Raw genomic sequence first — 19,430 nt, 5'->3', positions numbered from 1 at the left:
CCACACGTCAGTTCGTGGAGAGCTGCTAAAAATGGTTGCCTGTCAGCTTCCTGGGATTCTAAGAGGTATTTTGGTGGAGAACATTTGGAAATCAGGTGAAAACAATGGCGAGGGATCCTTGGGAGCCAGAGGAGCTGGAAATGACACACCATGATGGGTGGTTTTTGGACCCCTATGAATCCCGGGGGATTCATGCTTGCATCACTTTAAAGTTGTTTCCAGGTAATGCTTCTCATCATTGCCCGCCTCCCAAAGTCTGTCCATGCAACTTGAACCACCTACCTCCAAAGATCACTGTGCACTTGGAAGAAAAAAAAACAAAAAGAAAAAAACAAACCAAAAAAAAAAAAAAAAAAAAAAAAGAACTCCAAGCCTCTCTGAGTCTCAGTCTCCTTATTTGCAAAGCAGGAATGGAGGCATTAAGTGGCAATAATAAAAATAAACATAGACTAGTGTTTGTGGAGGGCATATAACTTGCCAGGTATTATTCTAATTGCTATGCGTACGTGAACTCTTTTAGCCTTTGCCATGAATTTGCAATATAGGTACCACAATTATTCCCATGTCTTGGGTGGAGAAACGGAGACACAGATAGGTCAAATAACTTGCCCAACGATGACACTAACAGCGTGCCAAAGCAGGGACCACAACTATCCATGTTATAATCACCTTGCAATGTGAGGTTTTAAGAAACTAATCATAGCATTCAATTAAAAAAAAATGGCTTCCTCGTGTTCATGTACAGGTGCCTTGGGAACCATTTTTATAGAAATAATTTAAACGTACGGTGGTTTGCTGGGGGGGGTTACGGTGAAATTCTGTAACAGTTTACATATCACAGTGTGAAAGGTGAAATGACGTGGGGTCACTTACATCAAGAGGTTTTAAAATGGACCCGGGGGGCCATTAAGGAGATGGGCGTCATACACCTTCTCACCTGTAGAACCATGAACTTTGGAGCTGGGCCCAACTGCAAACACGCCGGGGACGCAGCCCAAACACCTGCAAACTGCTACAGTAAGAGAGAAACCGATTCTATTCAAGAGATCAGGGTTCTGCCTCCAACACCGATCAAAGATGCTTTGCAAACCACGTATACAACCTCTGAGAGAGGTTCAGCGAGCGATCTGGCCTTGGCACACAGCGGGCAAGAGACGCTACTGGCATTTCAACGGCACCTTCTGACTCCCCGGCCAGGCCAGCAATCACTACCCATTCATTCCAATTAATTAACTGGAAGCCAGAGGGAATGATGGCCGTATGGGTTGGGGAGAATCTGGGCAACGGCACAGGACACAAACCCATTCAGTACTAACTACCTGCTTTGGACAACTTCCCGGGACTCCTGGTACTGGATGTGCTGTCGCCCCTGGTCAGCACCGTGATGCCCCCGAAACTTGCCGTCTTGGCCATGGCGGGCTTGAGATTGCGGTTGGAGCCATCAGAGTCCGTGCTGCTCCAGGGCCGGTGGTGGTCCGACCACTTGAGCTCATTCTCGGAGCTGCTCTGTCGACTCCCGGCTGCTCTCCCCGGGCCGTCTCTGTTGCCCCTGGAGCACAGCCATCAGAAAGATGCACAGGGACAGCGTTACCTTCCACGAGCCGCACGGGCACAGGGCGGGAACTTTCTTGGAAGAGCGGTCTACGCGAGACCCTTCTTGCAACCCTTTCCGTCAACCCCGTCGCCCCACAAACAGTGCCACAAATACCTCGTTGATGTGTAGACAGATCACATGTCACACACAATGTGGGTGTTTACAAACAGAAAAGCCAAACCTAGAACTGTCACACCATCCCTCTGCCGGTGAAGGAGAAACAATTAGGGAAAAAAAAAAACAAACCACATGGCATAACACATAGTTGTTAACTTCTCTTGGGGAGAGGAGAGGAGGATAAACCCTCCTGACTCAAGTCAACAATGAATCAACGTTTGGGACCGATTCTGATCTTGAATGATTCTAAAAGCAACTCTCACTGAAGAGAAGTTTTGGGTGTCCCTTTAGCATGAAATACTTGGACCATGGGGAAACGCACCCAGAGCCGGTGAGGCCGTTCATTGTTTCCTACCTTTATGAAATGTCTATCTGAATTCATTAAGGCTTTGGCAGCACAGAAATCACAGCAGTTTGACTCCATTAACTGAGGGTGTGAATTTTGCCCAGTGAGTTTAACCTTCGTGGGCAGAGGAAAGAGTCTTTCGAGCCTTTTCACGTGGAAAAACTTGCGACAGTAACACCACCAGGGTAAACACTATGCTGACACGAAACTTTCCAGGGGATCAGTGAAAATAACAAAAGCTTCGTCGGTGAAAGAACCCATTGGTTCAAAATTCAAATTGAAAAAGAGTGAATGTATGGGAAGAGATCCGAACCCAGGAGTGAATTTTGACGACTCCACAAGATCTCTAAGACACAAAATCACCAGCGTTTCATAGAGAAAGTTGATGAAATTTGCATTTTCATTGGTTTCCGATCTGTTTAAAGGGTACCTTAGTATTTTCACAGCTTTTCCTGCAGTTGGAAATAACACATGATTACAATACTCTAAGGTTCTCATGGACTATAAGTAAGTAAAGGGAACATAAATCACGGGCAATGGGTACAACCCCTAATTTCATTATCCCTGAGCAACGTGACCTGCCCAAGTCTTGGTCCCAGTCTCACAGATGTCATCCCTAGCTCTGTCGTCTCCTCTTCTAAAGACAACAATAGACCGTGGAGAGGTTAGGAGTGAGCGCATCTCATTGAAACACTCACCAGCCAAACTGTACAGAAGGTACACAGAAAACTTTAGGGGTTGTTTCAACTTTACTCACTAAACTTTTCCTTTGTTTTAGAAGAACTGAAGAAGGTAAATGGATCCAAGAGATAATAAAAATGAAAAGGCTTGTCTGTGATTGCAACTTCGCATAAATGAGGGGAGGGCAGAAACCTCACACACAGAAAAGCACTCAGTGCCCTCCTGTCTTCTATCAATTTTACTTATATTCTCTCTGTTAGGACCTCAGGGATTGCTGGTTTCAGAAAGATGATCTCAAGAAAGACCAGACTGGGAGTAGAAAGTATCACACACCCAACGGCCAGGTGGCTTGAGTTCTCCAAACTCCTTTGAAATTCAAGAAAGCCAGAGGAGGGAGGGTGGGGAATAGCCTTTTCAAGGGTGTGGTGCTCCATTCCTGACTGTTTTCAAGTTCCCAAATCAACTTTATTCTTTTTGCGTTTAATTCTGATTAATTTGACCCGACTTTGACAATGCTGGGCAAAATCATTATTTCGTAACGGTCAATGCACCAGGGCTGTGACAATAATCTCACACGGAGCTAATTTAGAATATTTGGGGTAGGAAAAGATTTGGGGTGGCCCTTAGCCGCAGCATACAGGATGCATCCGAACGAAGCTCTCCGTACGCAGGTGACGATCACTAACTCTGCTTCGGTGTCCCTCTCCCCACGCATGGTGCACCTCCATTAGTGGAAATGCCGGGGTGGCTTAGCCTGTCCCTGCAGTGGAATGTCCACCGCTATTCCTGGGTGGAAACGAGCGTGCGGGAGTTTGGAGGCTTCACTCTGGCGATGGGTAACTCCTCGAGACTTGGGCCACACCCTTTGGCCAATAAGGCCACCCAAGATCGCCTTAACGTCGTCTACCTCTACTCTCCACCAGCTCAAAGCAGCATCCCAAGTCAGCATCTGTCAAAATTCCCAAAGAGGGAATTTAAGTTGCTGCTTTAGAATTAGCGTGAATGAGATTCATAGTAATACAACTAACTCTAATTTATGATCTCTACTGATACACTGAAACAGTATTTTTACAGGTCTATCCATTGATTATTCACCTTAGCACTGGCAAGGCGAGGGTCAGAATTGAATTCCACATCTATTCGGTATAGAATCATAGGCGTCATAGAAAAAAACATTATCCACAAGTGTTTTCCTGTCCCTCCTAAGCTCAGTCTTGGTCCCTTCCTACTGGAAACCAGGAAGACAATGGTAATGAGATGTCTGGTCATCAAGAGCGGTTGTCCCTCATGTAAGTAACAAGAATCTGATCCCAGGGGGGTCGTAAAGCACGTACTCTAAGTACTGTTTTTGTGCTGATTAATACAACTAATGACATTTATTTTCCTTCATATCTGAACTGATATTGTTCAGTGATATGTCCAGTAATATCAGGGATATTTTTCTGACCAAGTTAAGTATGATGTGTACTTGGAGTTGCTTTATTATCGTGTGGATGCCTCTGTGCTCAGTCATCATCCTGAGTCTCTGTGCTTGGTGACTTGGTGGCTGATGGCACTCCTATTTGCGATGGCTATGAGTACATGGTAGTTCAGGCTGGGGACCAGATTTGGGGCTGTGTAAAATGAATTTGCCTATCGGGGGCAAGAACTCACATTTCATTTATATGGACCTGAAGAAACCAGATCATGGTGTAAGTACAGGAGGACTGGTAAATTCTCATTCTTCTCTGGGTTTTTAAAAAGAACAATGCAACGTTTTGTTGTTGTTGTTATTTTTAATCTACAAGTGTGAAAGTAAAGAGTCTAGCAATACCAGAGTAAGGCATTTGCCTATGTAGTTCAACCTGGAAAAGTGAAGGAAATTTTGAAAAAATCTTTTTTATTTCTGCCAAAGTATAAAGGGAACAAATCAGTCTAACTTTTCTAACGCTGAGGTTTGAAATTCACATTGACTGCAAAAAGAGATTTTCTGAGCACACAACCCATTTACTGTTCTTGGTCTTTTTTTTTCCCTTCTAAGTGGGCCAGAGGTTTCATTTGTTTGCGAACAAATAAGTTTTCTCTTTCCTACAATAGAGATGAATCCTAATACTCATAAAAGCAGTAACATATTAAATATATATATATGTGTGTATATATATGTGTGTGTATATATATATGTGTGTGTGTATATGTGTGTGTGTGTGTGTGTGTGTGTATATATATATCTCATCTTGAGTACATTGATAGAACCGTGTATCCTTTGCCCTAAAATGAATGCTAGAGATATATTTAATAGGGTAGTGACAATATGGGTACGGTCCCTCTGCTTTCATGTAACTGCTAGCCTATATAGAACTTAAAATACATAATATTCGTATGTAATGAACACATATATACCAGTCCCCTTATCTCACACAGACCTTGATTTAAGTAACTCATTCTCATTGGAAGCAATCCTGTGCCTTCCTGTGCTGGAAAAAAGTATCGTTAGAAATATTTATGACTATAAAAAATTCCGCTACTCAAATGGAGTTATCATTGGTTTGTTTTCCCATATCAGGTACGTATATATCATTGCAAGCTATCGGAGAAATTTTAACTTGGTGTAATTCACCACAGTTGACTCGGGAATGTTAAATCAGTGCACTGCCAGAGTGAACTCTTGAGGGGGAAAAAGGAAAACAAACAAACAAACAAACTTCCACCAAAAACAGCAAATCAGAAGGAGAACCCTAAAGGATTATATACAAAGCAATATTTTCCTGGCCCCATATCCCACATTATCGAATACGGCTTCAGCACTAGCTTTGTAACAAGCTTTTACAAAGATATAACCGAACGTGTTGATTTCATGAACAGATATTTTACACTAATACATTTATATTTAACATTGATTCTGCCACAGAAGCTGAAAACACAGTTTAAAAAAAGTAAACCATACCAACCGAAAGAGCTGTCTTTTCTTATAGGTCTCATTGCATATGTTACTGTCTTCCAAGAGCCTACTGGAAATGAAAAACATGGTTTTTATGATATAAAACCTACTGACACTAAATTTCCTATGCTAAATGGGTGTGTCCTGCATTGTAACATACCTGCTTTCAGATCAACCCCATAGGCTATGCTTTATGTGCATGTTGTTGAATTTTTGCAATAATAAATTAATGACTGCATGACGTTTCCCTATCCTGGGATTAAGGCGCTGATACCAGATAAGAAGGAAAGGAAGAAGAAAGAGAAGGAATGGAAGAGGCAAGGAAGATAATAGAAATCGGTAGGGATGTATCAGACATGTAATTAAACACACTAAAAGTTGTGATTTTTTTTTTCCCTTGGGTGATATTAAAGTTACCTTTTTTTCTTGGGCATAGTGAAATACTGACATTCCAAAGACAGGTATCCAAGAAATGTATTTACTTTTGTAGGGAATCCACTCAATTAGATTTTTGCTTTTTGGAAATATCAAGAATTGTTCATATGCAATGCATGTATGGGACCGATTACTATACTGACTAATATGATTCATTTTGAATTTAAGGGACACGGGAGTGCATCAGCACTCTTTTTATACAAAATCCAAGGAGATATAAAATTAGGGCATAAGGCATGGAGAACGATTGGCTGGATGATTGGGGAATAAGGTTTCCCACTAAACTGAATTATAAACACTCCATCCTTTGGGTTAGAATACAGAATTGTAGAATGCTTCAGAATCATCCCTAAGATGTTAGCACCCATAGTTTCTTAATTTAACTATAAATAGAGAATATTTACTTAAATATGTATGAATCTTGATGTTGTTTTTGAATGCCTTCTATCGACGTGTTTTCTACTTTCATCCATTCTTCTAGAAGAGGCTGTTCAATTGAGGGGGTTAGTTACTTGAAGCTTTCTAACTGCTAATATTAAAGATAGCTTTTTTTTCCCCCCAATCATTGCTAATGCCCGGTTTAAATTTTCTCTAAGTACTAGACTTTAATCAAACAGCCTCTATTTTAATCAGTTTTACGGGGGCGCCCATTAAGCCGACACCTGAAATAAAATTAAGCACCACTCTTTGAAGGGATACCATATTTCCATTCCAACGTGCCCGTTCTGATGTCCCTCAAACGTGATTAATACAGCTAAGGTGGAATTCTTTAATTCCCCTTGAAAAGCTGCAGTGGAATGAATGGAGCATTTAAATATCTATGCCAGTTGAGAACAATTTCTTAAAAAGTGTATGTGAAATATGCAAAACTTCAACTCATCCTCTCAAGACCTTGGAGAAGTTGTATAACCCACCCATCTCACAACGACTAGCCCCGTCCTGACTCCCAAGTTAGCAACTCTAGATCGGGTTAGCTAGATTTCCAAGTTAGAGTGAGAAACTTAAAACAATATATTATCCCAATTATTGTCTGCATAGCTATATAGAATTACGGGGCGCAGGAAGTGGCTAATAATACCCAACATACAAATACTGTTAACAGCCTAGTGCATAAGCCAATGAAACTGCAAGTTCATTCATGCTTTGTAATGCCTGGTGAAGGTAGCAGGATTCCACCTCGGGAAGAACCAGAAGTTGAGGCTTTAAACAAAGAAAATGTGCAAACTTACGTTTGGAAAGAACAGAGAAGTAGTTCCCCAAAGTAAATGGTTTTTAGGCATGCTAAATAACACATATGCGTGTGCATATAAGTGCGTACACAGAGATATATGCATTTACTTATACATATATTCAAGCTCACACTTATATATGGGATATATACCTATGAATACACAGGACACACACGACAGACTGTTTTTCCTCTAATGACACGAAAAAGCAAATTTCAATTTCATTTACCTGGTTTCCACAAAAAGGCTTTCCTGGGAGCAAACTGACTGAAAAGAAAAAAAAAGAAAAGAAAAGAAGGCATTGTATCAGACGTTCTGGATGTGCCGAAGGATCCCAATTCCTTGCCTGATTTTAAAGCTACTTTTCCCCTCCAAGAGGAAAAGAAAGAAGAAACATAGGTAGTGTGTTTTGAAAAAGTGGAGGCAGAAAAGGGAAAAATTGGTTAGAGTTAGAAGCGGAAACCATTCTCATTCAGCACACAAGTACTTTCCCATCGGGGCGTCTCCAGGTTACAAATACATTTAGCCCGCTCGACATCAAGGTCAGAAGTAGAGGGATGTGAATGAGCTACTGGTTTATTCCGGGGCTGCGGAGATGCGGCCCCCGACCAGAGCCAAAAGACTGGTTCAAATCAAGGCAGAAAGCGTGCGCTGAGCACGATCAACCTGAGATCGGACAGTCAGAGAACCACAAACCTGCAATTGTTACCTGGGAATGACAGACTCTGGTGAAATAAACAGATTGGCTGCAAGACACTGAAGATTGAAGACATGGCCTCAATCCATTTTAGGAGGGGGGGGGAGGGGACGCAGAGACAATTGAGAACAAAATGAAGTTAATTCGGAAAAACGATGCCAAGCTCCGTCTAATGTTCTGTTTTGTTTTTCACACAGAACAAAAAAAAAAAAACCCAACAACGTGACTTTCTTCTTAGCTTCTGTCCCCCTAGCTATCGCCACTCTTCTCTCACGTGTTTAATACACTCGCAGGGAAGAGAAAATTCTATTATCATTATGTGCTGGGGAAAGACAGATCTGATTCAATTTGAACAAGCAGAAAAAGAGAAGTCGAAGCAATATAGTGCAATGGTCCTCTAACATAGTGACTGTGTTTAGGAATTCACCTAAAACCGTTTTCAAAGTACTGAGTTGCTAAACATAAATGTACACCCCGCATTCTATGTGCAGATTTTCTAAATGATGAATAAATGGCCTGCTCAAGGGATCACTCGAGACCTAACAGGTCCGATTCAAGAGAAAATGAAACTAAAGTAAATAAGGACCTCTCAATATTGAATTCTTAAATTCAATGATCAGCTAATGTAACCACTACTCAGAGAGGCAAGCAGGATATTGGTTTCTCTGTACATTTTGGTGGAGAAGTCATTTCCTTCCACTAAATCAAAGGGCTAGCTTTGGACCTAATGTGCTTTCCTCAGTGGTCTGAGTGTCTCAGCGAGGGCATCTCTAGAACCACTTCTCTTTTAACCTTTGTGCGTTTAACAGACATCCTGAAAATGAAGCGCAAAGCATCTTATTTAACAAAAAGAAAAAAAAACCCCGATTAAAAAAAAAAGCTTTACAGAAAATCTTTCTTTTTAATTCGATGTTTATGTGCATAAACAAAAACGAGGACAATCTCTGTACCACTGGCATCATTCCTGCCAAGATCTCTTTATAGTAAGCAAAATATTCCATTGTCTTTGCCTCCTTTAGTTTGGTTTTACTCCTGGTTTGAGTCAAGTCATGGAACTAATTGTCTCGGGTACACATTCCGAGCTCCATAGTCTCCGACTACTCAGCTCACGTGGTTGGAAAGAGGTCAATTACGTTTATGCGGTTCATGCCGGGTATTGGCATGACACTCTCCTTCTTTGAAGGAGTTGATCAAAGACATACTGACCTCTTCAGACTCATTAACCTAGTCGTATTCGGGGGAAAGTTAAGCTGCCCTAACTCTTTGAATTAAAAAAAATAATAATAACAATAAGGCACCTGCAAGTCAAAGATAACTTTCCCAAAAACGTATCTCAAGAGTATTTTCCAATGTTTGTGCAAAGGCCCTAAAAATCTACCACATGATCCTTCTGCCACATTTGCAGAAATAGGACAGATACGGTTACGGGCCGTGATTCAGTAGCTGATGAAAATAAACTTTTTGAAAAAGTTATGCGAATAACTTGCAAATTTAAACAGCAGAGAAAGACAAAATTGTCATAGTAATTAAGTGCAGCTTTTAAAGCTGTCACTTATATGCATTCTCAGATATAAAGGGCTCTTTTTTAATTTTTAAGGAGAAAACGATTTTGCCTAATGGGTTACAGGATTCTCTCCCACACCCCACCCCAATCTGGGTGCACCACACGCCTTCTCGTCGGTTGTCACAGAAGAGGGATCCCAGTACGTGCTAGGAAGACCGTGGATGAGCTCCTCCAAGAATCTCTACTTATATATAAATATCCTTCAGAAAGCATCCTCCAGGCAAAACACGTCTTTCCCAAACACATTGCTTTATCAGCGTAACCTTGCCAAAGCCAGCAACATTGCATTGAAGTGATCATAAAATAAGCTGAAATTCTTGCCAAAGGAAACAACAGTTATATTTCAAATATCTCTGACTACAAAAACTCACTTATTTTTTATTTGAGAACTAAATTGCAGTGTGCCCTGACTTACAACAACTTCATTGTCAAATAACAAATGTGTCCTATCTCAAGCCACCCGAATTCTCAAACTATATTTGAAATTAGTTTTCTAGAAAATCCCCAAATAATCTGTGTATTTTGATTGTGGACCTACATAAAAAAAGCGCACGCTCACGCATGCACACACACGCGCACACACACACACACCCCTTAGACACCAAGATACACCTGTAAACTATTCAAGAACACTACTCGTTTTCCCAAATAAATTTTAATTTTGCTGAAGTGTAAGTACCGGGGAGTATTTCTCTGTAACTCTATTATAACTTCCAGCAGGAAAAAGATACCTCTACATAAATATGTCCATATTTGAACCTGTTTGAATAACTCCACCGCTTAAACAATAATAGGTTGGCAAGGGGAGTTGCTTTCACGACCTCAGTTCTTAAATTACGAAGACACTAAATTAAAGGCCAGCTAAGAAAAAGACTGTATGTTTGTAACTTAGATTCCTTATGCTGGATTCTTTGCATTGGTTTTACAACTGACTTACTATATTTGATTTATTACCTTGTGTACCTCAACAATCAGAGAGCAGAAACGGTCACTTGGGAATCCGGAGTTACATAAATTAAGTCTCTCTAAAATGTTTTTATGTACGTGGTAAGGAAGATTTATTACTGCATGTATTCAAGAAAGTTCGTATCGCTGGTTCCGTCTTTGCGTTTGCGTTAATAAAAGATACAGTGACATCTTGTTAACTCAGGGTGGCCCCCGATGATCCCTGCCTCTGGGCATTCACGTTTTGTAGTACCTCCCACACGGCACCGCGTTTGGTCTGTGTGTCCAACCGAACACAGCAGAAGGCAAGGTGTCAGTTCCCAGATTAGGTTATAAGAGACTCTCGCTGCCACCTTGGGCTCTTTTTCTCTTGGATCACTGGCTCTGGGGAAGTTAGTTACCATGTCTTCAAGACGCTCCGTAGCCTATGGAGAAGCCCACATGGTGGGAACTGAGATCTCGGTACATCCAGCCAGGAACTGAGGCCTGCCAATAACCACGGGGGTCCTTCAGAAGACCACAGCCCCAGCTGACAGCTTGACTGTAACCTCACAAAAGACCGTGAGCCAGAACTGGCCGGCCAAGCTACTCTCAGTTTCCTGACCCACAGAACTTGTGAGGCAAAAAGCGTTTTGTTTGATCTAAGCTGTCAAATTTGGGGATAGTTTGCTGAGTAGCGATTAAGAGCGAAAACACAGGGAACACCAGCCTTCGGACTGCATTGTTTCTCCAGAGCTGCAGGCCTAGGAAGACAGGCATCAGGCATCGTTTCTCCCTCTAGGAGAGCGGCTTTGAGCCTTTAAGGGTCATGAAAACTTATAAACAATCCAGATCTTTTGCTTACAAAAATGTACCCACACTCACAGACATAATGTTTTGCAGATGATGTCAGGAACCGGCTTTAATCTCTGAAGCCTGCCTGTGAGTATCCTCCGGGTACAGGATACCAATGAAAAATAAACGCACCCCAGAGATCAGGTGGAAAAGTAGTCCCAGAACCGGGCAGGGGCCCCACCTGAATTAGGAAAGCCGGAGTGCTGGTCACCGGAGAGCCTATCAGAGGAGCTCACACCTCTACTCCTGCAGAGGGAAGGAGCCACCGCCGCATGTCAAAGAAGGCTGCCAAATGGCTGGCGTCATGAATTGGAAAGGCTATGGCAATAGCTTGGCATTTAGGCCTTCCCACACTTCAATCTGCTTTTGCTTTTAAAAAATATGCTAATTCGGCAGTTAGTCATAGAGGCTCGGAACAGCAGCTTTGCCTCCAGTCTGTAACCCGAGACCCGGGTTCCTTGCTGGGGCTGTAGGGAAATGCAATGTGTACAAGGAGTTTCGCCCCCCCCCCTCCCGCCTGTGATGACCTCTCTGGGGACGTGGCCACGTGCACACGAAAGGGCAGCAGCCCGAGAATCACCCTCCTCACAGGCAGGCATCAGGGCTGGTTCTCTGGCCACCCAGCCCCAGAGTGTTTGGCAATGTGGCATGGCAGTACTTTGAAAGAATACCACGATGTTTGTAGATTATCTGGGTGATTAGGATTTGCTTTGCAACACAACTCATTCATAAACTTTATGACTTGCTAGAGTGAGAGTCAGAGGGAAGTGTGCATGTGTGTGCGTGTCTGCACGTGGCAGGCAGGGGGAGAGAAGGACGGGCAGAGAGGAAGAAAGAAAGAGAAGAAAGGACAAACTAGCCTTCAGACAGCTCTCTCTCTGTGAAGCTCATCGGCCAGGCACAGGCTCGCTGCCTTCCAGTCCACCGGGGGCACCCCCCCCCCCCCCCAGCTAGCCTGGCTACACCACCTCCAAGCCCCTCATTACTCTATCCTTGGATCCAGGAAACACGATGAAAAGCCTACCATGGGTCGGGCTGCGCTTCGCGCCATCAATAACTCTGACTGTCCGAGAAGCCCAAGGAGCCCACACATACGCAGAATATTCTAGACTTGCACGTGGACAACGTCCTTCTACAGCCACCTCCACCCGCCTCTCTCCCACTCTGCCAACTCCAGAGCTCTGAGCCAAATCACCCGATCACTAAAATTCTATTTCCCTGCACCCGTGACAGGCAGCGGGGATCTAGAAGAGAGGCAGCCCGTGTAGACAGGGAAGAAAGGCACCGTCGGTGGGGTCGGAATTGCCTCTGCGGTTTTCTGTTGAAGGCGCCAGCGTGCTCTGGAGGACCAGGGAAACTGGCTGGGGCCCGAAAACTCCAAGGTCAGAAGGCCTCTCCATGCTACGCAGTGGAGCCTACGTCTCCATGCTGGCTTGGCAATGGCCTCCAGAGCAAAGCCCGACGGGAGGCGGAGGCCCAGCTAAGGCAGCAGGAGCCACGAGGAACTACACAAAGCAGCTCACACCTTTACTTCTGCTGAGGGAAGAGCCGCGACATCTCCGGAGGCCGCCAAGTGACAGCATCGAACGCAAAGGCTAATGGCACCTGCTTGCCCTTTTCGCCTTCTTGCATTTAAATCCGGCTTTGTAAAAATCACTTTTTCACTTTCATTTAATTTCACTGCATTTTATTTTGGCCACGGCGGCGGGGGGGGGGGGGGGCGGGCGTCAAAGGAAGATAAATCCCCACCACGTTTCCTTTGCTGGGATTTGAACAGAGGAAATCACTCCGGTTATTCCCTTGACGAACCGCTCACAGACCTGATTTGATCTGAAACTGAGGGGGAAGAGGAGTATTCTCATTTAACTCGGATACAAGACAATGCCTGTACCTGCGAAGAAGGCAGAAAATTCTGTGTTTACGTATGCGATTCACAGAATCTTCTTTCTTTTTTAGATATGTCTTCCCTCTGCACGACATTCGTATGAAAAAAGACAACACTGGGCCGTCTGCGGGCTAACACAGATGTGAAGGCATTTCTTCAAACCTGGCAACTTCCGGGGGGGCCTGGGTGGCTTTGTCAGTTGAGCATCCGACTTCAGCTCAGGTCATGATCTCACACTTCGTGGGTTCCAGCCCTCCAGGGCTGGAGCCTGCCTCCGATTCTGTGTCTCCCTCTCTGTCTGCCCCTACCCTGCTCATGCTTTGTCTTGTCTGTCTCTCTCTCTCTCTCTCTCTCAAAAAGAAAAAACTGAACGTTTAAAAACATTAACAAGAAAACAATCTGGCAACTTTGCTCTGTACTCAGGATCTATTCTACCGACCCGAATCACATCGGTGCCCCCCCTTCCGTCATAGCCTTCCGGAACACAGGCAACCCTGGGCCACTGTTCCACCACTTCCCTGCACTAAGGTCTTCCTCCAGAAACACCTCTGATTTGCTGCAGTTCGATCTGTCCCTGGCTCCAGCTTCCTGAGTCCTGCCAGCTCGCTGTCCCCAGACACTAAAGAGGCAATTAAAACAGCTACTCACATCGTGTGCAAATATTCTCTCCCTCACTCTCTGATACTCCTCTTCTCTCTCTTCAATTGATTTACTTCGTCTGTCATCTCTAAATGGATGCACTCTGTTTTGCTGAACGGAAAGAAAGAAATCAGTACGGTTATCCAAGTTGAGCCGGTGCAAATCTGCAGTTAAGCAACCGTCAGCTGAGAATAAGAAATGTTCGCTTAAACAAATGGAGCATGAAGAGTGTCCTTCCCTCGGGGCCCGGAGGAGGCTGGGCCGGTGTGCGGGGTGCGTGCCTAACACGTGGAGGCAGTTGTCTGCGGCTCCTGCTTGCCTCCCCGCCTGACGCACGGAGGCCAGCGGTTTCCAGCATGAAAGCACCTGGACGTGTGTCCGGTGTGCAGCCAGTTCAGCTGGGACGCAGGCCACAGGGGTGGACTCCGTCTCCTCTGCTAACTAACCTGCGCGTTTGGGACTCTTCAGGCGAAAGCGGGATGTTGAGCACGCGGCTAGTTCAAGGCGGCTAAGGGAAGACGTGGCTGCGAACAGTTGGGTACCGGGAACAGTACCGGGAACAGTTGGGAACGGAACAAGGGAAGAAAGAAGGTAACGGGCAGAAAGGAAACTGTGGGCATAGTGTCTCCGTGTTCTAACCGGTGTTTTTCCTTCCCTCGGTGACTGATCCTGCACCCTGCGTTTGGCACAGGAAGTAGACCCTGAATTCGAAGGGTCTGAATTTGTTGAGGAGGGTCAACACCAAGGAATCTAAAGGCACCATCCAAAGAACCCAGCATGAGGACTGTTCTTTTTCAGCCCTGGACCTGTGTGTCCCTGCCTGCGTCTCAACTCCCCTCCCCTCCTATTGTCCCATTCCTCACAAAAGGCTCTGCGCTAACCACCTTCATCCGTTCATTCAACAAACACCCACTCAGTACACGACACAGGCACATGTCTCGGAGTCGATGGGAGCTGCTTACAGCTCCATGGTGGTGGCGGTGGGGGTGCGAAGAACCGAGATACGGGTGAAGAACAGGGATCTTTTTTTTTTAAGTGCATCAGAGATGCGTGCACTGGCTTAGTGACTCACAGAGTCATTAAAATGATAACTTGGGGGAGATGCAAGATTGTCTTACCTTCAAGAATTCTAAAGCAAAGTCTATTTTCAAAAAAATCTATTTGGATTGTCAGAGACACAATGGGCGATTGAGGTGGCAGCAGATAACTCTCTCCCGTCCGTATTATTGTTTGAACTTTATTCTCTTTTGTCATTCACTTAGTTAGCTATCTTCCTGATCACCCCGGATCCCAACTCCCCCACCCCCAATAACCCCCGTCTGGAGAAGAGATTGAGCAAATCTCTCTACCCTTGCCGAAGTACCGTGAATCCTTACTCTAGGACAAGGTAATGTTTTGTCACAAGCAAAATACACAAAAGGAGAATGTTCTGCTACGGTTCATGCAAAACAAGCAGACAGTTTACATGGGCAGTAAAACGTGGGAAGGAGAAGGGGTGGAGGGGAGACTAAAACACGAACTCGATTCCCTTGCGTGAAGACTTATTTTGGGAGAGTTGCAAAATCCACCTGTCCTCACCATAACAAGGTTTGTTCTTTACGGCTACACCAGTTGGTCATCGGTCCGTATTGAGAATCCAGCTGAGTGTGCACAACTGAAGGACAAAGCTGTGGGAGCGGAATTACTGCCATAGTTACACAGGCATCTGGAAATGCGATGACAAAGCTTTTCCCGACACCTCGGGCCAGTGGCGTCCCAACCCCGCACCCCCCTCACCAACACATGCTGCAAAAGCTGTGCCAAGCACCCCCCATGCAGCCCGACACACAGAGCCATTGCTGAAGCAATCGGGACAGATTTTCTCGGCTACCCACTGAATGCCAAAGAGGGAGCGAGGGAGGCAAGGAGGTTAGAGAGAGGACAGTCGCCTCGGAGGCGGGGGGAGGGGGGGCTGGGGAAAGGGGCCGGGGACAACAGAAGGACAAGAACATAAGTCAGCCCACCTTCAAAAACAACAACGTCAGCCACTCTCAAACTTGAGAACCAACCTGATTGTCTTCTTTATCAATACTAGAGTTATCTCGCTTCAAGATAAACCGCTTCTGGGATTCTTCACCTTTTTCATCTTTTAAATGTTCACAAAACCTTTGCTCTGGTCTGCCAGCAAAGTAAAACATATCAATAAAAAAGTTCTCGCCCCTGTTTCAAGTCATTTTCTCAGTGTCGCTTTTTCCCCCACAGTGGCATTCAACTTAAAAAAGAAGCTACAGGTGGTCTGGGTACCAGGACTGCTGGCATTATACAGGTGGGTAATAACGGGGTCACCTCACGGGGGTGTCGTCAGGATACCGTTTGTGGCTTCGAATTCGAAGTCTTGTTGGCCGCGTGTTCCTCACCACGGCTGAAGTGAAGAAAACACTTTTCAGGCCTGAACATGTATAGCCTATAGGTGTGTGTTCTTTCGTTATTCTGACCTCCGTCATTCCTGAATGCAGTCAAGTTCCCAGCCGTATTGTCAAACAAATACGTATGTTGAGAACTTGGGCAGACCACGTTAATTCACCAATGTCTGCGACAGGAGGACAGGTCTTGTCACATCGTCCCTCTCAAGAGCCATCAGAATCCATAGTGAGAGTGGATCACCTATAAATTACTTCCATCTTTCCCCATGGCAAACGCTCTGGAATCTGACTCCAGTAGAGTCTGGCATCCTTGACCCTGTCTTGTAAATCAGTGCAGTAATTGGGGAAACTGGACATATTTAGTTTAAACAGCTTAATGGCTGATTAGCAGGGGGAAAATGCTCCAAGCAGTTACACGCTATTGATTAGTCAATTGATTTCTTTTTTGTAGGTCCTCTTAATCATTTTGTATTATTACTGGAAAGGGCCCCATGTCCTTGTTAATTTCCCACACTCGTCACCGCATGCCACAGAACTCAGTGAATGGCTTGGGCATGGGTTCATCCCCAGAGGATGTGCTAAAGTGTTTGTCCCACGTTTAGGAGGAGTTGTAATTGATGACTCTCATTAAAGCCCCTCTGCCATGGCTGATGGATTACTTCTGAAGCCCAGTGGGTCTCCTCTATCTCTACGGGGTTCATTACGCATTCAGTTATTGGAAAGCGCCTTCACAGCGGCTGTTGTTTAATATGGCTGACCAGTAATTAAGGGAATCTCATAGTGTCCCTTCTCGCCCCAAAAGAAGCAAACGGCACGTTGAAAACAAAGGGATCTTTTTCAGTGTATGGCTCAAGTCCGGATGGGATGCGTCTTTTTCTTAAATACGTGTACGTGAATCATACTGGTATCGGTGAGCAGACGCTACCAGAAAGTCGGAACGATACCAGTTACAGCTTCCGGAACTGTGTGTAATTTTTGCAAAGGGTCAGCATCGTCTTTCTCAATCCTTACAGGACAGCTCTGAGGCAGGAAGAACAAATATTTTGCGCTTCTTTCATAGATAGAGAAACCATCCCCCAGTGATCCTTTGGACTGCAGGTTTATAGATTTTCCCAGCAAGCCACAGGCCTCAAACAGCCTCTTCACATCCTTGCAGAGATGGGATGGGATTCGGTCGCTCTGCTTATACGGCACACAGTGGGCCAGAGGCCCTCAAGCCCCACAAAGAAGAACTAAAAAGCCTGCATCACCTCACCCAAAAGATCAATGTAAATGTTTTCCACCGCAATTAAAATGTAAAATATAGTGGAACAAGCCATCTGGAAGTGCAAATATGACATTTTAAAATGTAAACTTGCACTTGACAGTGCAAAGGCCATTTGCAGTGGAGAAATTCAACATGGTTCGGTGTTGGTCACCGCACGCTTCTTATTCCGCTGGACAGTCTTACGAGGTTAGCGTGAGTACTCACAGGCCACTGTCCACGATTACGGTTCTCCGGGAATTTTTTTTTTAACAATTTTTAAAAAAATTTTTTTAACGTTTATTTATTTTTGAGACAGAGAGAGACAGCGCATGAACGGGGGAGGGGCAGAGAGAGAGGGAGACACAGAATCGGAAACAGGCTCCAGGCGCCGAGCCGTCAGCCCAGAGCCCGACGCGGGGCCCGAACTCACGCGAGATCACGCGAGATCGTGACCCGAGCCGAAGTCTGTCGCCCAACCGACTGAGCCACCCAGGCGCCCCGCTCCGGGAATTTTTTTTAAAGCATCCTAAAATTGTCAGCCGACACTTGGATGTTACGGTGTCTTTTTCTGTGGCAAGCAAAACCGGGTATCAACTTAAATACAGACGCTGACGATATCCATGCTAAGAAAAATCTCTCCTGATATTCCTGAACGCTGCTGCCTGGTGAATTCCAGTAGATGAAATGCTTTGCTTGCCGCTAAGTTTACAGATCCATTTCTTGTATTGGGTGCTAATAGCCTAGAACTGTTCATTTAGATAAAAAGTGGTCTGGGAGGGTGAACTTTTCGAGTCACGAGCATAAGGTGAATTTGCTTTAGATGAAGTCCTTCTTTAAGAGGAAAACCATTTTGAGATTTCAGCATACTAACCAGGGTGAGAATGTGCGTTCCATGTGGGTTGAGACCTTGTTTTCTCAATACTTAATTCTTAGTGTCTCACACGGTGCCTGGAATACGGGAAGCATTTGGCTGAATAAATAAACTCATCAATGTGTGAATGAATGAAAATTTAATAGCGCTATATAGGAATCACTGTAGTTCAGGGACAGATCAAAGAGTCGCTGAATCAGATGTGCCGTCATAAATTTTTAAATTATAAAACAGAACAAGAGAGAGTTTGGTTAGTAGGAGCATAAATTCAAATTTAGAACATGAAGAAGATCTTTAAAAACCAAATTTATGCTTTGGTTCAAGTTGACAAAAAAGAATCATGTTACTTAAAAAAAAATAGGTTTTAAATTTTGAGGTTCTTTTGGGAAGAGAGGTGGAAATGAGAATCTTAGCGTCTCTAGTTTTGAAGCTTCTGGTTTACAGTGCCATTATAGTTACAAGAGCTATTCAAGCATTAGTTTTTGAAATTTCATTTGCATTTTTTCATGGTGCTGGTTGATTTGTTTCTCATAGCAGCACATGTTTAGGAAAAAATATATCCATCCCATAAGAAAAGAATAGTCAAAGGACCTGGCTTTAATCAATAATGCAAATGTGATTTAGAGCAAGAATATTTCTCATTCTAACATATATGTTATGCAAAGCGCAGTCTCCATAATAATAGCTTTTCAAAAAATATCTTGTTTAGTTTTTTTCAAACTTGAGAACCTACCAGTTAGTCCCAATTATTCGTTCTTTCATGATTCTCTGAAAGTATGTTGAGTGATTATAAAGTAACCATTTGAAGTTTGTGCAAAAAAGAAAAAAAAAAAAACACTTCGTAAGATTGTCCCAGGTTGATTTTATCGAGAATTATCTATTACTCTAGCGCAAAAGGGCAATTTGCAGTTTAAACTCATGCAGACTAAAGCATACACCTGAAGCACTGCATGTGATTAAACTACAAATTACTGGTAATGCACCATTACATTAGAGCTTTTAAAAACCCTTTTTACCACTAATTTAAC

General features: G+C 44.1%; 1 protein-coding gene across 47 annotated transcripts in view; it reads right to left on the bottom strand.

Annotated features, from left to right (window-relative positions):
- Positions 1-19,430, bottom strand: part of ARPP21 (cAMP regulated phosphoprotein 21) — a 156,369-nt gene that overhangs the window by 73,094 nt on the left and 63,845 nt on the right. For 7 of the 47 annotated variants that reach the window (XM_040479678.1, XM_040479687.1, XM_040479692.1 and 4 more), the window contains 5 exons: positions 15,932-16,040; positions 13,893-13,994; positions 7,549-7,586; positions 5,666-5,725; positions 1,317-1,549 (listed from right to left, as the gene is read on the bottom strand). The exons of 1 other annotated variant lie outside the window; for it this stretch is intronic. In XM_040479678.1, coding sequence (XP_040335612.1) covers positions 1,317-1,549; positions 5,666-5,725; positions 7,549-7,586; positions 13,893-13,994; positions 15,932-16,040 — 542 coding nt within the window. 39 more of the 47 variants (XM_040479700.1, XM_040479694.1, XM_040479680.1 and 36 more) reach the window with 35 other exon arrangements.

The sequence above is a fragment of the Herpailurus yagouaroundi genome, unplaced genomic scaffold (assembly GCF_014898765.1).
Source record: "Herpailurus yagouaroundi ecotype Mexico unplaced genomic scaffold, PumYag 159, whole genome shotgun sequence".
NCBI lineage: Eukaryota > Metazoa > Chordata > Mammalia > Carnivora > Felidae > Herpailurus > Herpailurus yagouaroundi.
Note: the sequence above shows the minus strand (reverse complement) of the source record. Positions and strands in the feature narration are given on the sequence as shown.